We start from the raw sequence: 17,879 nt of genomic DNA, 5'->3' as shown, positions 1-17,879 counted from the left end.
GGGGTCTAACATTCAACTCATACACAAATAATGATGCCGTGATCTATTTTGCATGTACAATCTTTTGAACTAAACAATAGCATATGACCAGGTAACAACTGTAGATCTTAGAGTTATGTGGGTTTCTTTGATCTAATATGTAGTTCTCATCACGACTGTGTAACCTAAGAAGGGGGGCGGTGGGGTAGCCTAGTGGTTAAAGCGTTGGCTCGTCACGCCGAAGACCCGGGTTCGAATCCCGACATGGGTACAATGTGTGAAGCCCATTTCTGGTGTCCCCCGCCGTGATGTTGCTGGAATGTTGCTGAAAGCGGCGTAAAACCAAAACTCAGTCAGTCAGTCAGTCAGTCAGTAACCTAAGAAGATGCTTAATATCTACATAAAAGGAAACATGCTACACTTTTTCAAGATTGACGATAGCTGTAAAAAAAGGTACTTTTAAAATTAATCTCAACCTAAAGAAACTTCACAATATGGCTGAAATACTGCTGACATGACCTGGCTTAAACTTCCTCACCATCGCCGTTTTGAACCGTTTGTTAAGTTATATCATGGCCTGTGTGCAGGTTTATCACTTTGGCGAAAGCCACGAGCAAGGAAATAGCGCTTATAAAGTTACAAACATAATCAGGGCGAATACGGGATTCGAACCTACATACACATTTTTCTTGCACAATTACATAAGTGCACATCTAATTAGACGGTGTGTATGCCAGTGAATTATGTAGGATCATTGTTTGTTGACTAAGAATATGCTTCCAAATAAGTGGCGTGACTGAACAATACATTTTCAACAACTTTTAATAAAATCACTTTCGCTCGCGGTACAAGGATTCTGAAAGGATGATGCTGTAAAGTCGTTCGAACGTTCACGGTTGGTCTGTTTCCTGTTTTACAGCGTCTCAAGCTCGCAAGTCAACCGTCCCCCGACTGGGGCCCCGCTCGAACCGAACACAGGATAATCTATCTTGAAAGAGAGCTTTCTCAACGAAGGATATTAATGACACCAACTGAAGCCTGAATAGATTCCTCGGAGGATCCGAGCCGGTAAACGGATACCTTGGATAGGGACTGATCCTACCTTAATGTTTAAATTTCAGTATATTTTGCTTTAAAATAAGAAAAGAAACTACAGTTTTTCAGCAGGACAAACTTGATATATCTTAAGTTGTAAGCTTTTCCCTGTGTTACGATATAAAGTCATACTTATCTTGTTAAGTTTTTTAAATAATAAGTGGAACTGGGAAGTCAGCCTTGAAGTTCATTATGAATACAATAAAGAATAACAAGAAACACGTTCGCAAGATTCTTAGTGTGCATGTGCGCATGTGCGTGTGCGTGCGTGCGTGTGTGTGTTTAACGCTGTTGGAAGATACGAGGAACCAGTGCCCTCAACCGCCAGAATTCCTTCCTCCACTGACACGGGGATGCAACCAACGGCAAACGGGTTGCCCAATTCGGTCGCCTTTTATGACCAGCAATGTGGTGCAGTGGACACATTCTATCCCGGGGGAAGAGCTGTTAGCGTTACCCAGCACTCACCCCGAGGAGGCTGCTCTTCACGAGTGCTGTAGGGAGAGAACAGAAAAGGACATGAGTGACAAAAAAACTTTGAAAAGGCAACGTAAATTAAGAAATTTAGTGCAGTGTCTACAGGCTTTAAAATCTACAGGCCCATTTTGTTAAAGTCAAATCAATAAAAACAAAATAGACTACACTGTACACAGTTTCACAATGTTTCTACAAAATCAATTAGCGAAGCCGATGTCCCAGAGAGAAGTTTTTACTTGTTAAGACTGGTGTTGACATTCCTATGCGCAAAGCGCTAAAATACCAGGAAGTGAAACTGTACGTTATTGTAACATGATGGATCATGGATGATTCCCGAACGTTAATAAAGAAATAAACAAATATACTGGCCACATAAAGAAACTGTGCACACAGAAAATATAAAGATAGGCAGACAGCGTCTTTATGCATAAATAAAGGTGTGAACATAGCAAGTATTGGAGACAATCAAACGCTCATGCCAGGCGACGTGACGTCATTGGTGGTGGCCTATGGACTTGCAATGTGTTACTGCACGTGCAGCCTGTGCAGCTGCACACAACATGTGAAACTCAGAAATTGCTGTCACTGTCGAAAGCTTGATCTTTGGTCATTCAAACGTTCACAAATTCACATTAGAAGTCACATGCACATCATTTCAGAGAATAAGTGAGTGAGTTAATATTTAGTGTCACATCGGCAACATTGCAGCTATATCGTGACGAGAACAATTGATATCAATATTAAAATCAATAAATTTAGAACGTAAAAACCTGTCATCGAAGGACAGTATAAATACTAGATTATCATAGCTCTTAATTTAAATCTATCATAAAAATATATCACTATAAACAACAGTACAATTAAAAACGGGCTATAGATAGCCAGAAACTGAAGGCTGATCATTATGCTAGGAACCATGGGGACAGTACTTTGGCTACCTGCTTAAACCCTAGATGGATTAATATCAACCCTTCAGCAGCTGGCGATTGTGGTCAAATTTAGCCAACACCAAAATAACAAAAATACTATATTTTAAAGAATCTAGTAGATTTGAATTTCCGTTGAATGTTTCGGGACTTACGTACCCTCTCAGGACTTTCAGAGAGTGAGGTTTCACGTCAAGATGATATTTTCACAACTGGAAGGAAGGAAATTCGTCTCTTCTTTTCTGAATACCAGAAGATGATTCTTCTAATTCAAATTTTCGAGAATGAACGAGAATACATTATTTCCAAATCCTGGAATCTTATTTATTTGATTATCCGCGTTTCAGCATCATACTATTTAATTAAATGTGCCTTATTGTCTTGTTAGCAACGACCCTAGTAAACAATACAAATTAGAAACAAGCATTGTCACTAATGTGACATAATCACCCGCCGCAAGTTATCAAACTTATTTAATGAAGTGAAGGTCGTAATTTAACATGAAGTTAAATGTCAACAAAAACATGACCAGTCAACTTCTGTTGATATCTTGCTCTGTAGTTGTTCAAACGCACAAATATTTTCAAGACTCACTTTGACATAATTGTCTTAGTGTATGAAATATGCAAAAATAGTAATAAAGAAATTGCTTATTGAAAAACATTCAAGGAAAGTCTTGAAAGTCTATGAAGAAAATCCCCATGAACTGTTCTTGAGATATCTCGCCAACAATCTTAACATGCAGTTTAACATGCTGAAGTCTTCAAAGTGTCGCCGTGACCTTCAAAATTATGTGCAAGTCACTATATCCCCGAACTTGCACCTTCCCTTGATGAAGCTTGGTGTCAAATATGAAGAAAGTCCAATGAATGGTTCTTGAGATATCGCGCTGACCATCTTTACATGCAGGTTAACATGCTGAAATCTTCAAAGTGTCACCGTGACCTTGAAAATTATGTGCAGGTCACTATATCCCCCACTTCGCGCTAAACGCGCAGCGGGGGATAATAACTACATATCCAGCCCGAGTCAAGCTGTCAGCAGACTGAACGTAAACTTTCAAACAGAACATCAGTATTTTCCACACGCATGTCCCTCTATCTAACATTTCGAGATCAACTGGAGCCTTTGTAAGGAGGAGCGCCGTCACGAGTCGCCACCTACACAGGTATATATTTAGGTCGCTTTTAACATTTCAGAACATAGCTTGTTATGTGACTGCAAATATCAGGGGGACAAAAAACTGATATCAGTGAACAGCCTCAATTCAGGGAAGGAAAACCTACACATGTCTGGAGGTTTAGGTAAGGTTTCAGTCATCTTTACATTCGTCTTTTTTAAGAGGGGCAATTCATGTCTGTGTTACGCTAGTATTTTTACTGTCCATCGTTGACAGGTTTTACTCTTCAGAATGTTTTCATCTTCAGAATGTTTTCATCTTCAGACTGTTTTTATCTTTATTGTATAAATTGTTTTCGTCACGATATGGCTGATATATTGCCGATGTGACGTTAAATATTAACTCACTCACTTTAGAGGGGAATTTCAATGTGGCAATTAGCGACATATTTCTTGTTGTTTATTTTATCGGTCCTATGGCGAAAGGCCGTTAAGAATGAAGATACTTTTAAAGGCGAGAATTTATAGATGAAAAAGATTAGGAAACAGGTGGCTATATAAGTACATGTGAAACAACAACAGTGACAAGATTGGAAGGGACAAGGGAAGCCAGTAGGTAACTGGTAACATCAATAGACAAATAGAAGCTACGGATTAATCCAGGCATCAATGATAAGATAACAGTAGTGGAACTTAACAAGGGACGCCAATGGTTAAGCACAATGACACGAAAGCCAGCACAATTAAAAATAATAACAAGTTCCAAGCGCTAGGCAGGTAATATTATCTGCACTGGCTTCCATGTCATCGTGCTTATCACCTACAGGACTCTTTATGTCTTGATTAGTTCCTGGCTCCTATTTGTTTATTGCCATTAACCACTGAGTAGTACCCGATAACCCGACCTGGCATGTCTGATATAGAGACCCAGAAATATAACGTCGAAAATAATATCTATAATGCAAAGCTAATATAGTTTAGCAAGTATATACGAGACTCTTTGTATTATGTTCGGTTTAGAGACTCAACATCATCGGTTAAACTAATATGCCTTGATGAACATTCCATTAAGCTAGCGTGACGTGAATATTCGCTCCCATTTTTCCAGTATCAGACAATCTGAACAGAATTTAGAAAGAGTTCATGTTTCAAAAGTATAACTAATACTTATATGAGGACAACTAGGATCGATAGTTTGCGATTTATTGCACATTTATTCTATTTTATCGGACCCGTGAAGATCCGAGGTTAGAATTGGTCTTTAGCAACCGAGCTGTCGTAAGAGGCGACTTACGGGATCGGGTGGTCAGGTTCGCTGACTTGGTTGACACAGGGCATCATATCCCAATAGCGTAGATCCATGCTCACGATGCTGATCACTGGATTGTCTGGTCCAGACTCTATTATTTACAGAGCGCCGTCATATAGCTGGATCATTGCGGCGTTAAACAATAACCAATCAAGAGTATTAATCGTGCTGAATATACTTCACTACAGTTGATACAATAACGCTTCTGCATGCTGCATGTTTTAACTCAGTCTGGTTTTCTGGCACTAACCAACATAAATATTGCTATTATTTCCACAGGGCTACAGCTCACTTAAAATGTTAAAATATCGGTGAATAATTACAATCTTTAGAAATATACTATATGTTCATAAAAAATGCACAATTTCTGTCTTATAAACACCTTTAGTTTGCTGTCTCTAAACAGTACACAGCATACAATGCACAATGCCACAGCAAGCACAAAGGAAGTTAGCTGTTCAATTGATTGTCAATGGATTATTTTCGAACCAAATGTCGGAAAAACACGATGGCCAGTATCAGCTTACTAGCGTTGTACTGTATATATACATGTACAAGGTTGTCTGTGCAACAATAGGTGAATTTCGGTTTCTGTATCTATAATCACATTTGCTTCTCATGCATGTAATTTTATTAATTCATTACCCTTAATCTTTTAATCATGATTTCTATTTGTGCAGACTATCTATCAGCGCTAAACACTCAGATTTGTCTGCTGCCCCCAGATACCTGGGTGCTTTGAATCAACGGCGTTTCTTAAACACACATGCACAAATTCTATCTGATAAACACCCTTCCACCAGCTTTAGGGGACTATTTGGGTCTATTTCTAAGCCTTTTCTGAAATAGCATATCTAAGTATGCAAGCTTGCGTATTTCCGATACATCAACAAGCGAGCTTTCCATACAATCAAGGGTAATGTTTGTGTCGCTTTTTCTTGTTGCTCATGAGGATGAAGGATAATGAACAGGATCGCAACAATAGTCTCGGTCAGAAGTGCAATCTTATTTTCAAAATGTTCCATAGCTCGCCAGTCTGTGTCTACCACCTCCCTGATCATTAAACTTTAAGATATATATACCACATACGGTGAACAGCAAAAAATAATCATGTAGCGTGACTCTGCTGTACGTCCACTTAATGTTCACTGGTTGGTTGAACATGATAATTATCCCCAATGCTCAACAGCACGAATTCAACGTAGTATTGTACGTGTGCTAATGCGATGTCCCTGTGGTTGGTTTGTATGAATGGGAGCACAACTGCACCTGGTCTCTGTAATGCGATGTCCCAGTGCTGTTGCAGCCGTTGCCATCGCCGTAACGAATCTGTTTCGTAGGTGGATGATCCTTATTTGCCGGTCTTCCCGTTCAGGGCCTGTCATCAGTCCTTCCTGTCTGCCGATATCGTTATACAAGCCTGGATACCGTCAGTGGCGTACGGCCGAACCTTCTGGCAATTTCGACTTGTGTTGACCCCATTTCGGACATGTACTCTCTTTCTTCACTTGCTAGTCTCGGCATGTCTTTGGTGTGTTATTATCAACTTTGATACCATGCCTTTGGTGCTTAGCTAATAAGATGGCTGGTTCCCCTGTGTATGCCAGTGAATTATGTAGGATCATTATTTCACGACTAAGAATATGTTTCCAAATTAGTGGTTTGACTGAACAATACATTTTCAACAACTTTTAGTAAAATCACTTTCGCTCGCGGTACGAGGATTCTGAAAGGATGATGCTGTCAAGTCGTTCGAACGTTCACGATTGGTCAACCGCCCCCCGACTCGAACCCCGCTCGAACCAAACACAGGATACTCTATCTTGAAAGAGAGCTTTCTCAACGAAGGATATTAATGACACCAACTGAAGAGCCTGAATAGATTCCTCGGAGGATCCGAGCCGGTAAACGGATCCTTTTAGAACTGACCCTTCCGTAATGTTTATATTTCAGTATATTTTGCTGTGAAATAAGAAAAGACTCTTCAGTATCTCAGCCTGGCAAAATTGCTATATATATTTTCAGTTATCAGGTTTTTAATAATGTTACAATATTAAGTCATCGTTATTTTGTTACGTTTATTAAATAAAAGTGAAACTGAGATGTAAGCCTTGAAGTTCAACGTAAATATAATAAAGACTAAGAAGAAACACGTATGCTAGATTCCTCGTGTGCATGTGTGTGTGTGTGTACATATATACACATGTATGTCTCTCTCTCTCTCTCTCTCTCTCTCTCTCTCTCTCTCTCTCTCTCTCTCTATAGACCAGCAACAGATCAACACTTGATACCCTTAGACCTTCAACAGATCAACACTTGACACCTATAGACCAGCAACAGATCAACACTTGACACCTATAGACTGGCAACATATCAACACTTGACACCTATAGACCGGCAACAGATCAAAACTTGACACCTATAGACCAGCAACAGATCTTTCTTGCTTCATGCTCTCACTGGTATTCCGATTCGAACATTTACAGTGATATGGATAGAAAGGTGAGCATATTTTCACCACCAAAGGCAAGTCAATTGTGGGTCGGAAATAAACACGCTAGGAGGTCGACTGCTGCTGTAGCTAGATTCCGAAAAAAAACTTTCATTTTGCAACATCTTCATGCGTGGCCGATCACGTTGTCCCGACTTTTGATAGTATGTATGACGTACGCGAAACATGACCAGGACATTGTGTCTTGAAAATAACATGTTTAAAAGGCACTATATCACACCACACTTCTCTAAAATACATAATGCATTTCTCTCAAAAATACTTACTATCAACCCTCAGTGAAGTTACCATAAAATTTATTCCAAATATAATCACGTATTTAGACTACAATATTAAATAAAAAAGTTCGAATGAATTAATGCACGGCTCCATTAAATCGACTCTCGCGCCCTCTACGGGCCGTACATTATTTAAAGCGAGCGCTCTTTACGAATATCCTACGCACAACTTGTGATTGAAACCAGTTTTCGATGCGACAGTTTTCGATGTACGGTAATTCTTTACAGTCCATGTATTTCAAATATTCTCTGTTCGGAAGCTGTTCGCCTCGAAGTTTCAATTATCGATTTCGGGCAAGTCTTAAGGGATAATAAGTCTTTAATTGCATCAATAGGAACCTAAAGTGAGTGCATATGCCCCAATATATATTATATAGGCCAAAATATTGTCGAAAATGTGTGACATTGTGCCTTTAAATGTAGATATTTTAACAGAAACGCCAACGATAAAAACACAATATGAGTAAAAAATGATCGTGAGCTAATGTGCTTTTAACTCTTGGCGTCCCATTTAGGAATTGTCCCTGTGCGGTTATAATATATAACTGTCAACTGTTACCCTCACATGCATTTGACTATGCACAGCTTGAATCAAATTTGCTAAGTTTGTACATTTGCATGAACACAGTCCTGGGGTTCCTTTCACGAAGCAACCTTTACTAAGGTTAACTTTAACTCCCATTCTTTAACATGGCATTAAAGTTACTTTAGAGACTTACGATCACCTCAGTGCTTTGTGAAAGGAGGCCCTGGTTAAACATTTCATGAATTGTACAGTTTTGCTCACCTCGGTCGTTTAAGTCTGCTGATCATGTGGTCGTTTCAGTCTGCTGATCATGTGGAACTATTGACTCTCATCAGACGTAGCTTATGTGGAAAATACATTCCCAAAAGAGGGAGATCGGATGTTATATTTAATTCTCCCTTGAACGGGTTACGTTGAGCATCACCACCCCTACACCACCAGTGGATCCTGTTCAGTGCACATTTAAAATGGTGACTTTTGTTTGCTGTCATCTTCCGTATACAAATATTGTACATATATGTAAGAAGACAGGCGCGTAGGAAGCCATTTTTTCGTGTAAGCCCGGTAGGCTGCGCCTAAAAGCATGCATAATGACTAAAGAATGGAGTAACGCATAAGTTTTCGTTGAAGGGCGACTGTAAATATCTGCACTTCAGTTATGATTCATATATACTGTAACAAAACATTCACATACATGTCGATGGAAAAACAATCATCACTGAAAGAAGAATAACATATTTACTGTACATGGTGACAATACTGGTAGTACGACTAGGTATTTTTGGCAAGAATTAGAAACTATTTTTTTTAGCAACAGTCATGTGTAAGCCCGGGCTTTTTTTTAATGGTAACTACGCCACTGGAAGACTCATTCTATGTCAATGCCTTTTTTTCTAAAATAGGTTGTGAAGTTTTGTGGATATTATCTCTTCTTTGTGGAAAATGTTTTAAATGATGACTATTACTGGTGGATCATTTGATACGTAGATGTAGAATATTTAAGAATATGTGTAAACTCATCAATGCGTTTAATTTACATGTATGGGGAAATGCCTATAGATGTACATTACAGTTCCATACGTAACATCCCTTCCATTGCTGAGGATGTTACCCGAAAGACCATCATTGAAGCATTGATATTTGGGCGATGAAATCATTTGCCAAGCTTTGCACTTTTCCATCTTCGCGCATGTACGCTTATCTGTGAGCACTAGCACAGATTAATGTCGGCTTAAGATGGATAACTCTCTCAAACACAATAATCTGATATGGCCCATATTGTAAGCTGATTGAATTCATGGTACCTAAGACGGCTTATATTGTGTATGATCTTTAAGACAATAGTTTTAAATTATTTTCAAGAAATAGTAAGAGTGAATACGTTCATAGTGTTTGTGTCGGGGAATATTGTAAGACTCATTGAGGACATGGTGTTCATCGAGACGATCGTACTTATCACGGCGGCTTGAAAATAACCGAGTCATCTCGATAATTCTGCCTCATCGACAAACACACAAACGGATATCAATTCCTTCCCCAGTGCAGAAATTCAAAAGTACGAGCGATATACTTAAGATATGCCCAAATTCAAAACATTATGAGACAGAAAATACTATTGACCATAAACTTAAACATGTATCGTTGCAGAATTAAAAAACAGGTTATATTTCCTTGTGCAATAACGCCCTCGTCCCTCTTCTCCCCCGAAAAGAATTCCCTGAGGAGCATTTCCCCCTAACATTTTGACTTCATAATTATGTGTGCACCACTCTCTCCCCCCCCCCCCTTCCCCCTTTCTCCAGGAACCGCCCCTGAGATTTACATATGCAGTACACTTTGTCACGGTCAGCGAGAGAGTGAGTTAAGATTTATCGTCACATCGGCAGTATTTGAGCCATATCGTGGCGAGACCAATGATTTGTTATACATAGTAATCATTGGTAAATTATTAAAACCTGTTAACGATGGACAATAAAATAACTAGATTATCACAGATATGAATTTAAAACTAGTAATTAAATCTAACACATTTGAACTATAGATGACAAGACAATATATAAACAGGCTATAGATTGCCAACAACTGAAGGTAGATCACCATACTAGGGACCATGGGGCCTTTCAGTACATTTGCTTCCTGCATGGACCCTAGCTGGAATCTTGCCACAAATTAAAAGAACATATATTCTACGATTAAAATAGTAGTAGGTTTAAATTTACTTTGAATGTTTTGGGACTTACGTACCCTCTCAGGAGGACAATAATTTTACAATACTTGTCACGGACAGAGGGATATCAACGTTGCATAAAATGATAACATATCGTCAACTAACAAACTATACAAAACTTATTGTTGACTACTCAGCTTCTAATTTCCCTTATAACCCTTATACTTAATTCCAAGCACAAAACATTATGTACATTATAGCATAACATTTTTCGTTTAACATGAGTGTTATTAAGGGTAATATGCGTATCTAATTCGGGTGCATATTTTATTCAGCAAACTTTTCATATTTTTGAAAACATTCTTACTTAATATGATAAAACATGTTCCTAAAACGATATCACCGTTTCAAAGTACAAATCCAATGTCTTACAAACGGTAGAATCTATCTCATGTCTTTTAATATATCAGTAGGAAGATATTTACCGAAAACCTTCAAAAACCCAATAAGTACAGCAAAAATCTGAATTAGGGTAAAACAATGAACAATTCCAAATGTTATCAAAACGTTAAAAGGCTGATAAGCAGTCGCAGAAACTGCTTGGTTTTAACATAGCACTCAGCAATATCCCAGCTATATGATGGCGGTCTGTAAATAATCGAGTCAGGACCACACAATCCATTGGTCAACAGTATGAGCATTGATCTACACAACTGGGATACGATGACATGCGTCATCCAAGTCAGCGAGTCTAACCACCCTATCCCGTTAGTATTACGACAAGCATGGGTTGCTGAAAAACATTTCTAACCCAGATCCTCACGAGTGCATTCATCTATACGTATAATTATGTCTCGTAAAAGATGAATAATTGATAAAATATGTAAATAGGTAAATATTTAGATCCTTGTCTAGATAAAGAAATAATCCGTTATATCGAAAAACAAAAGGGGCCTATAGTATAGTTCCATAGTAAGGTGGCCTCACTCACCACCATTTATATTTATTTTTTAATATTATTTTTTGTTCAATTAACTGATTTTGGTGTGCTGACGGTGATTTGTCTTTAATTTTGTCGAATGATTGAACACGCCTTAAACAGCTACGATATTTTCCCGAGTGGTTAAAGTACATACACTTTATGGAGGGCCTGGCTCGCACACGGCTGTGAAATGAGGTTGATTTGACAGCTGCACGTCGTGTCATGTTTGACAATATATGTTTGTGCGTGGTGAACAGTAACGAATTCGTCATTGCAGAGTAAAGTTTGCTCATTCGACAATGTCAAAGCCTGAGGGATTAGCTAAGGGAAATACCACGAAGGAGGAAAATGAAGGTCCGAAAAGGGACACGTGGGTTCAGAAGAGGGAGTATATTTTGTCTATGCTTGGCTACAGTGTTGGATTTGGATCGCTGTGGAGATTTCCCTACCTTTGCAACAGAAATGGAGGCGGTGAGTGAGTCAGTCATACTTATGGTGTTGTACAACATGCAGAGCACCAAGAGTTACTACCATACATTATAATCAGATCTTTAAATGGCACACAAGGAAGAGATGCACACAAGGAAGAGAGTTTTTATGGATGTCAACTTGTTGCCTTATTACATTTGTTGTTCTTACATGTACTGATATATGCCGTCTGCCACATATCATTCATTCACCTGGTGAAGAAGTAAGGGTTTACTCCGAGACGTTGTGTTCCTCATAATAAAGAAGTGGAGATCCATAAACACTCTCTTCCTTATGAATTGTAATATATAGATCTACAGTGTATTTTTATACTGATTTATGTATTTTAAGGCTTTTATAGAGTAACAAGATAGATGAATATATCCTATGATATATCCTATGATATAGGGGCGGTGGGGTAGCCTAGTGGTTAAAGCGTTGGCTCGTCACGCCGAAGGCCCGGGTTCGAATCCCCACATGGGTACAATGTGTGAAGCCCATTTCTGGTGTCCCCCCGTGATGTTGCTGGAATATTGCTAAAAGCGGCGTAAAACCAAACTCATTCAGTCAGTCCTATGATATATCCTATCATCAAGGAATTGAAGATATACTTAAACACCATGCGCAGTAACAATGGTACACATATTATTCCAACAGGTGCCTTCCTCATCCCATATTTCACTGCAATCATCCTATGCGGCATTCCTTTATTCTTCCTGGAGGTTTCCATCAGCCAGTTCTCCAGCAGGAGTGCCACCCATGTCTGGGTTCTATGTCCACTGTTTAAAGGTAATTTGTTTTTTGATATATAACAACACAATATGAAGGGACATTATTTCCTAAATTTAGACACGCCTAATAATAAGTGAGTGAGTTTAGATTTACTCCGCACTCAGCAATATTCCAGCTTTATGACGGCGGTCTCTAAATAATCGAGTCTGGACACGACAATCCAGGGATCAACATCATGAGCATTGATCTACGCAGTTGGGAACCGATGACCTCTCTCAACCAAGTCAGCGAGTCTGACCACCCGATCCCGTTAGTCGCTTCTTACGACAAGCATGGGTTGCTGACCAATTCTGACCCGGATTTTCACTGGCAGGCTAGAAAATAAACAAGTAATACCGGGTCCCTACGACGAACGTTTGGTATGTACGAATTACTTGGTCGCAATGTGACATTTATTACGCACGTCATGACATAAAGGAGCACCCTTATGAATGTACATATGTGAAAGAGGTCGGTAAGGTGAGCATCGTCTTTATGTTTAATGTGTGAAATAGTTTAAAATATTCTCAGATGACACAAATTCCAACACCACTGAAATCGAATATGACAAGGTTTTATATATTCTATGCTTCATACATTCCTAAAGTTTCGGGCATAGGTTGATGGAAGAATACCATTTTGTCAAGGATAATCATATATTTGAACGGATCAGTAATATAACGGCATTGTGGTAACATCATGTGGCTTTTTAGAGTGCACCGACCGCACCATCGACGTATTAAGGTAATTAGCAACATATGGTGAGACGATATGCCTCACCAGATATCACTTTGGCATTCTGTGTAAACATCCAATGTCTATGCAGTCGCTTTCAAGAACAGTCACAAACAAGAACGTTTACAAATCTTAACCCCGATATCCCTAACCCTGAATATCAAATAGTTAACCTCTGAGTAAATTCAGGGTTATTTCAATTCTAAACGAGGCATTAGCACAATCTTATGGAGTGGGATACGGTCCGTTTAAGCTTTTTAAAGTTTAGGTGCTGTTCAGGGTCATAAGTATGAATGTTTCAGTCCTAGTATTCAGGTATACCACAACCAGACTATCTGTACATTTTAATCTATGACCTCTCTGAAGTTTCTCCAGGATGACAGCTTTTGTTCACTTGATCACATAAGCAAACTTGAAAATCACACGCATTGTAAGATCGGGGTGCACCACATACATGTATAGTCTTAAAAGAGGGAAATGTCGCTATAAGAGTCTTTGTAGCTACTGCTTCACCATGAGAATATCACAGATGTTTCCATCATTTCCTCTTGATCACAATAACTGGCATAAAAGTTTCGTAACTGATTAACATTCAAACTCAGCTCTCGGAAACTGAGGATACTGTTCAAAAGCACTTATGGGACGAACTTAGTCCAGTGGACTATGACACATGCGTGTTTTGGTTTGTATATATTTCGACATTATTCAAGTTAATGTCGGCGCGATGGGGTAGCCTTATGATTAAAGCGTTCGCCCGTCACACCGAAGACCCGGGTTTGATTCCCTACAATGTGTGAAGCCCATTGCTGGAATATTGCTAAAAGCGGCGTAAAACTAAACTCACTTAATCACTCAAGTTAATGTCACATGTATGTTTTACATTCTTGTTGATTCTTGCTGAACTCATAATGGAAATCAGTGTTTTCTCTTATTTGCAATTGATTGATTACCTTTTGTTGCAGTCATGCATTTCCTGAAACAATTCCCCGAAAATATATATTTACGTATTAGAGTAGTGTATCGCTATATCATTTGAACACACATTGGTATTTTATAACCTGAGGCTTTCGAGGGGTTTTTCAGCTAATATCATATTTTATTACTTACACATAAATCCTATCCTGTTTTATAACAGAACACATACAGTGTAAAAATATACTCGTGAACACGAATCTAAACTATTCAGTATTGTAGCAGCTAGCTGCGGATCCCACAATTATACGTACGATAAGCAATATGAAGGTAAGAGGGAAATTATGCTCACACATCTGAATCACAAGGATATAATGTTCCAGTGCTATATTCCATTATGGACACGTAAATCATGTCCCTATCCTCATATTATCATATATGTTCCCTTAAGTTTATTTGTATAAAAATATACACACACTAGGAAGGGTGATATATATGTCCTAAAATCATTTCCATTACAACAAGGACAACTAAGGCTTAAACTGTGGCAGTTGTTATGATAACAATCCATTTTTTATATTGGTGTTAGATAATATAAGCAATACATAAACTGCAAATCCGGTTCAAGCATTCACGACAATGATGTTTTTGCATTCAACAACTTACGACGGTCATGATTCTAAGGTGAAGATGCACGTGAAATAAATTCCCAAGGTTAGTTCATATCGGGAACGATATACAAATGTCAATGTCATTCCATGAATTCCCTACTGTTTTTTAGGGCAAAAAATCCGGATTTTGGTCCTGTGAAAGGGCGAATTGACATGTTGACATTACTACAAACGTCAAAAAACACATCATGATGAAACTGATTACACAGAGTTTCTAACCCCGGCTATGTTTCACACCATTGTATTTAACCCCTATATATCACGATCAGGCGAATGGCCAAATATTTCAATACTTTTACCACTTCCTGCGAAGCGCGGCTACTTTCCATCGGTTTATAGAATAGTTGGTTTTAATTCGCAATCTGTGGCGAAATACATCACTGCATAAAATAAAGCGTTTCCATAACGCTCCCTCATGTTGGAGCAAGGTTTGGAATTGATTCTCTGACAATGGGAGACATATCTCCGGTCCGGGACCCATGCAGCTATGGCTGTGCCAAATGTTTGGTATGGGTGGTCATAAAAGGACGTATTTCCATGTTGTCATAATGCCTTGTATTTGACAGGTTTGAAATTAATGGAAATGGAAACGACCATGCCTCAACAGTTTCAACAGTTCAGGTTTTCAAAATGATGCTAATGACACGCCTACTTACAATGCCAAAATGGCATTGGTGGTGATTGTTTGTCATACAACAGATCTTTTGCAGTTGAGATGTACTGGTTATACTGTAGTGTATGTGTACATTGTAATCTGATATCAAACCCCAATGCCGAGTGCTCACCTCAACCCTGGTATTAGACATGTTGTGAGTAGGAAAAGTAGATTTAATAACCTTTAATGGACGTGAGTACAAATATGAAAAGGACAAAAGAGTTGACCAAGCTAGTGTATGTAGGACAGTGAATTAGAACTTGAAATAGTCTTTACTGATCTTAATAAAAGTAAGACAATCTACGGTAATCATGTTTGATATATAATAAAAGCGACAAAAAACCCTGTCCACATCCATAAGTAATATCTGCTGAAAGCAGAGTCGATTGTACATTTCCGACTATATTGTGAACATGTGTTCGTTTGTTTGTAAATAATCAAATCTGGATCAGACAATCTAGTGATTGGCATGATGGGATACGAGCATGTGTTATGGATCACTGTCAAATAGTGATGATACCAGGTGTTCCACAAGCAAAGAACCGCCTCCGTGGTGTATTTGTTAGAGCGTCCGCCCGGAGAGCGGTAGGTCGCGGGTTCGATCCCCGACCGCGTCATACCAAAAGACGTTAACATATGGTACTTGTTGGTCCCTGCCTGGCGCTCGGTATTAATTGGTACAACAAGGACTGGTCGGCTCGGGGTCAGTATAATGTGTCTGAGTGGGGTATTCATGCTTCACTGCGGCGTGGTATCTCAGTGGGCTAGCACCATAAAACCAGCTTCAGTCTGGGCTAGTACAAGCAGCCGCACATACACATACACACGCATGCACGTTGTCATATGAGCGAAATATTCTCAAGCACGACGTTAAACCCAATTTCACCTCACCTCACCATAAGCAAAGTCTACTCAGTTGTTCCCCTGAACAATATTCAGAAACTGATGATAGGGAATTTCGTGGGACATCATTTTTGTCACTGATACATCGAATTTTGTAATGTCCTCCACTTGTCCACCTAAAGACAATATGAAAGCTTTGCTGAGAGATTAATGTTGCAACTTTGATCAAACAACTTCTTAACATGTCTCTTCGTATGACACTCTCAGAAATCTGGGTGGAAAGAGCACGCTTGATTGTACCTCAAAAGTGGTAAAATGTGAGCACCAAAGGCTGGAACTGTTGGAATATTGCTGGAACGAAACGTTGACACTACTGGAACGGTGAAAACATCATTTTCGTCATACATCCTTGTGGGGAGTTTCTTGTCACTCTGAATCTTTATGCATATAACCAAATTGGAAACACGTTAAGTCACTTGTTTTCCACGTTTAGATGGCTAAATCGGTGGAAGGGAATTGGCTGTTTGATGGTTATTGGACGATATCAGATCAACAGATCTGCAAGGAAGGGAGCACAATTGATGCCCATGGGGATGCCTACTCAGAAATGTTTTACCCCTATATTTTACAAATTTTAAATAAATATGTGTGGCATGACTGCCATTGACATGCCTGTACCTACAGACATTCTTATGATTGTTATTAATTCAATTTAAATTCAGGAATTGGCATCACCCAGCTAATCAGTAGCATTATCGGATCCATGCCGTACGCTGTCATCACTGCCTGGGCAAGTTATTATCTGAGCCAATCCTTTAGATCTTTATTGCCCTGGACAACGTGTGACAACTGGTGGAACACCCCCGTCTGTATCGATAAGCTCACCAACGACTCAGCTGAAGTCAGTTTCAACAGCACCGTGGAACAACAACTCCTCCACAGGGCTGTATGGAGAAAGCCAAACTCTACCATGACGGCGTCTGAGGAGTTTTGGCAGTAGGTTCTCCCTTATTATATTTTGTGCATTTAACATTACCTGATGTAATGTGTTAGGAAATTGTATACAGACAGAAGTCAAGTATATGTATGTTTGTGGGATATAAACCATTTGCTTCAAGACAATTGTCTATTTAGGATGTACTACACGCAAACAAAATGCTCGCTAAAATGCCCCCATATACCCTTTTACCATTGCAACGTCCTGGGTTGTGAATCACACATTACTCAACAGCTATCGTCCTAATTAACCCAGTTCTTGTGTAAGCATATCTTACGATGTTGTAAACTCAACTGGTTGTGTTAAAAGGTTCAACACCCTTCGTGTATCATCTGGGATAGATGAGTTGGGATCTGTGGAGCCCCACATGCTTCTCAGCCTCTTCTGTTCCTGGACTTTAGTGTTTCTGTGTGTGATGAAAGGAGTGCGGTCTCTCGGGAAGGTAAATAATAGCGAG

The 17,879-nt window shown here is 39.1% G+C and overlaps 2 protein-coding genes across 2 annotated transcripts in view; both read left to right on the top strand.

The window, feature by feature from the left end:
* Positions 1–1,134, top strand: part of LOC124286872 (sodium- and chloride-dependent glycine transporter 1-like) — a 29,157-nt gene extending 28,023 nt beyond the window's left edge. The window contains exon 14 of the mRNA XM_046723317.1: positions 899–1,134. Coding sequence (XP_046579273.1) covers positions 899–1,021 — 123 coding nt within the window. The 3' untranslated portion in view covers positions 1,022–1,134. The remainder of the gene's footprint in view (positions 1–898) is intronic.
* Positions 1,135–3,709: 2,575 nt separating this feature from the next.
* LOC124286861 (sodium- and chloride-dependent glycine transporter 2-like) overlaps positions 3,710–17,879 on the top strand; it is a 28,250-nt gene continuing 14,080 nt past the window's right edge. The window contains exons 1-5 of the mRNA XM_046723309.1: positions 3,710–3,781; positions 11,648–11,841; positions 12,496–12,627; positions 17,148–17,421; positions 17,732–17,864. Of these exons, the coding sequence (XP_046579265.1) occupies positions 11,670–11,841; positions 12,496–12,627; positions 17,148–17,421; positions 17,732–17,864 (711 nt within the window). The 5' untranslated portion in view covers positions 3,710–3,781; positions 11,648–11,669. The remainder of the gene's footprint in view (positions 3,782–11,647; positions 11,842–12,495; positions 12,628–17,147; positions 17,422–17,731; positions 17,865–17,879) is intronic.

Source organism: Haliotis rubra, unplaced genomic scaffold (assembly GCF_003918875.1).
Source record: "Haliotis rubra isolate DU_JTF1 unplaced genomic scaffold, ASM391887v1 Scf1102, whole genome shotgun sequence".
In the NCBI taxonomy this organism is placed as follows: Eukaryota; Metazoa; Mollusca; class Gastropoda; order Lepetellida; family Haliotidae; genus Haliotis; species Haliotis rubra.
This window is presented reverse-complemented; position numbering and strand designations above follow the sequence as displayed.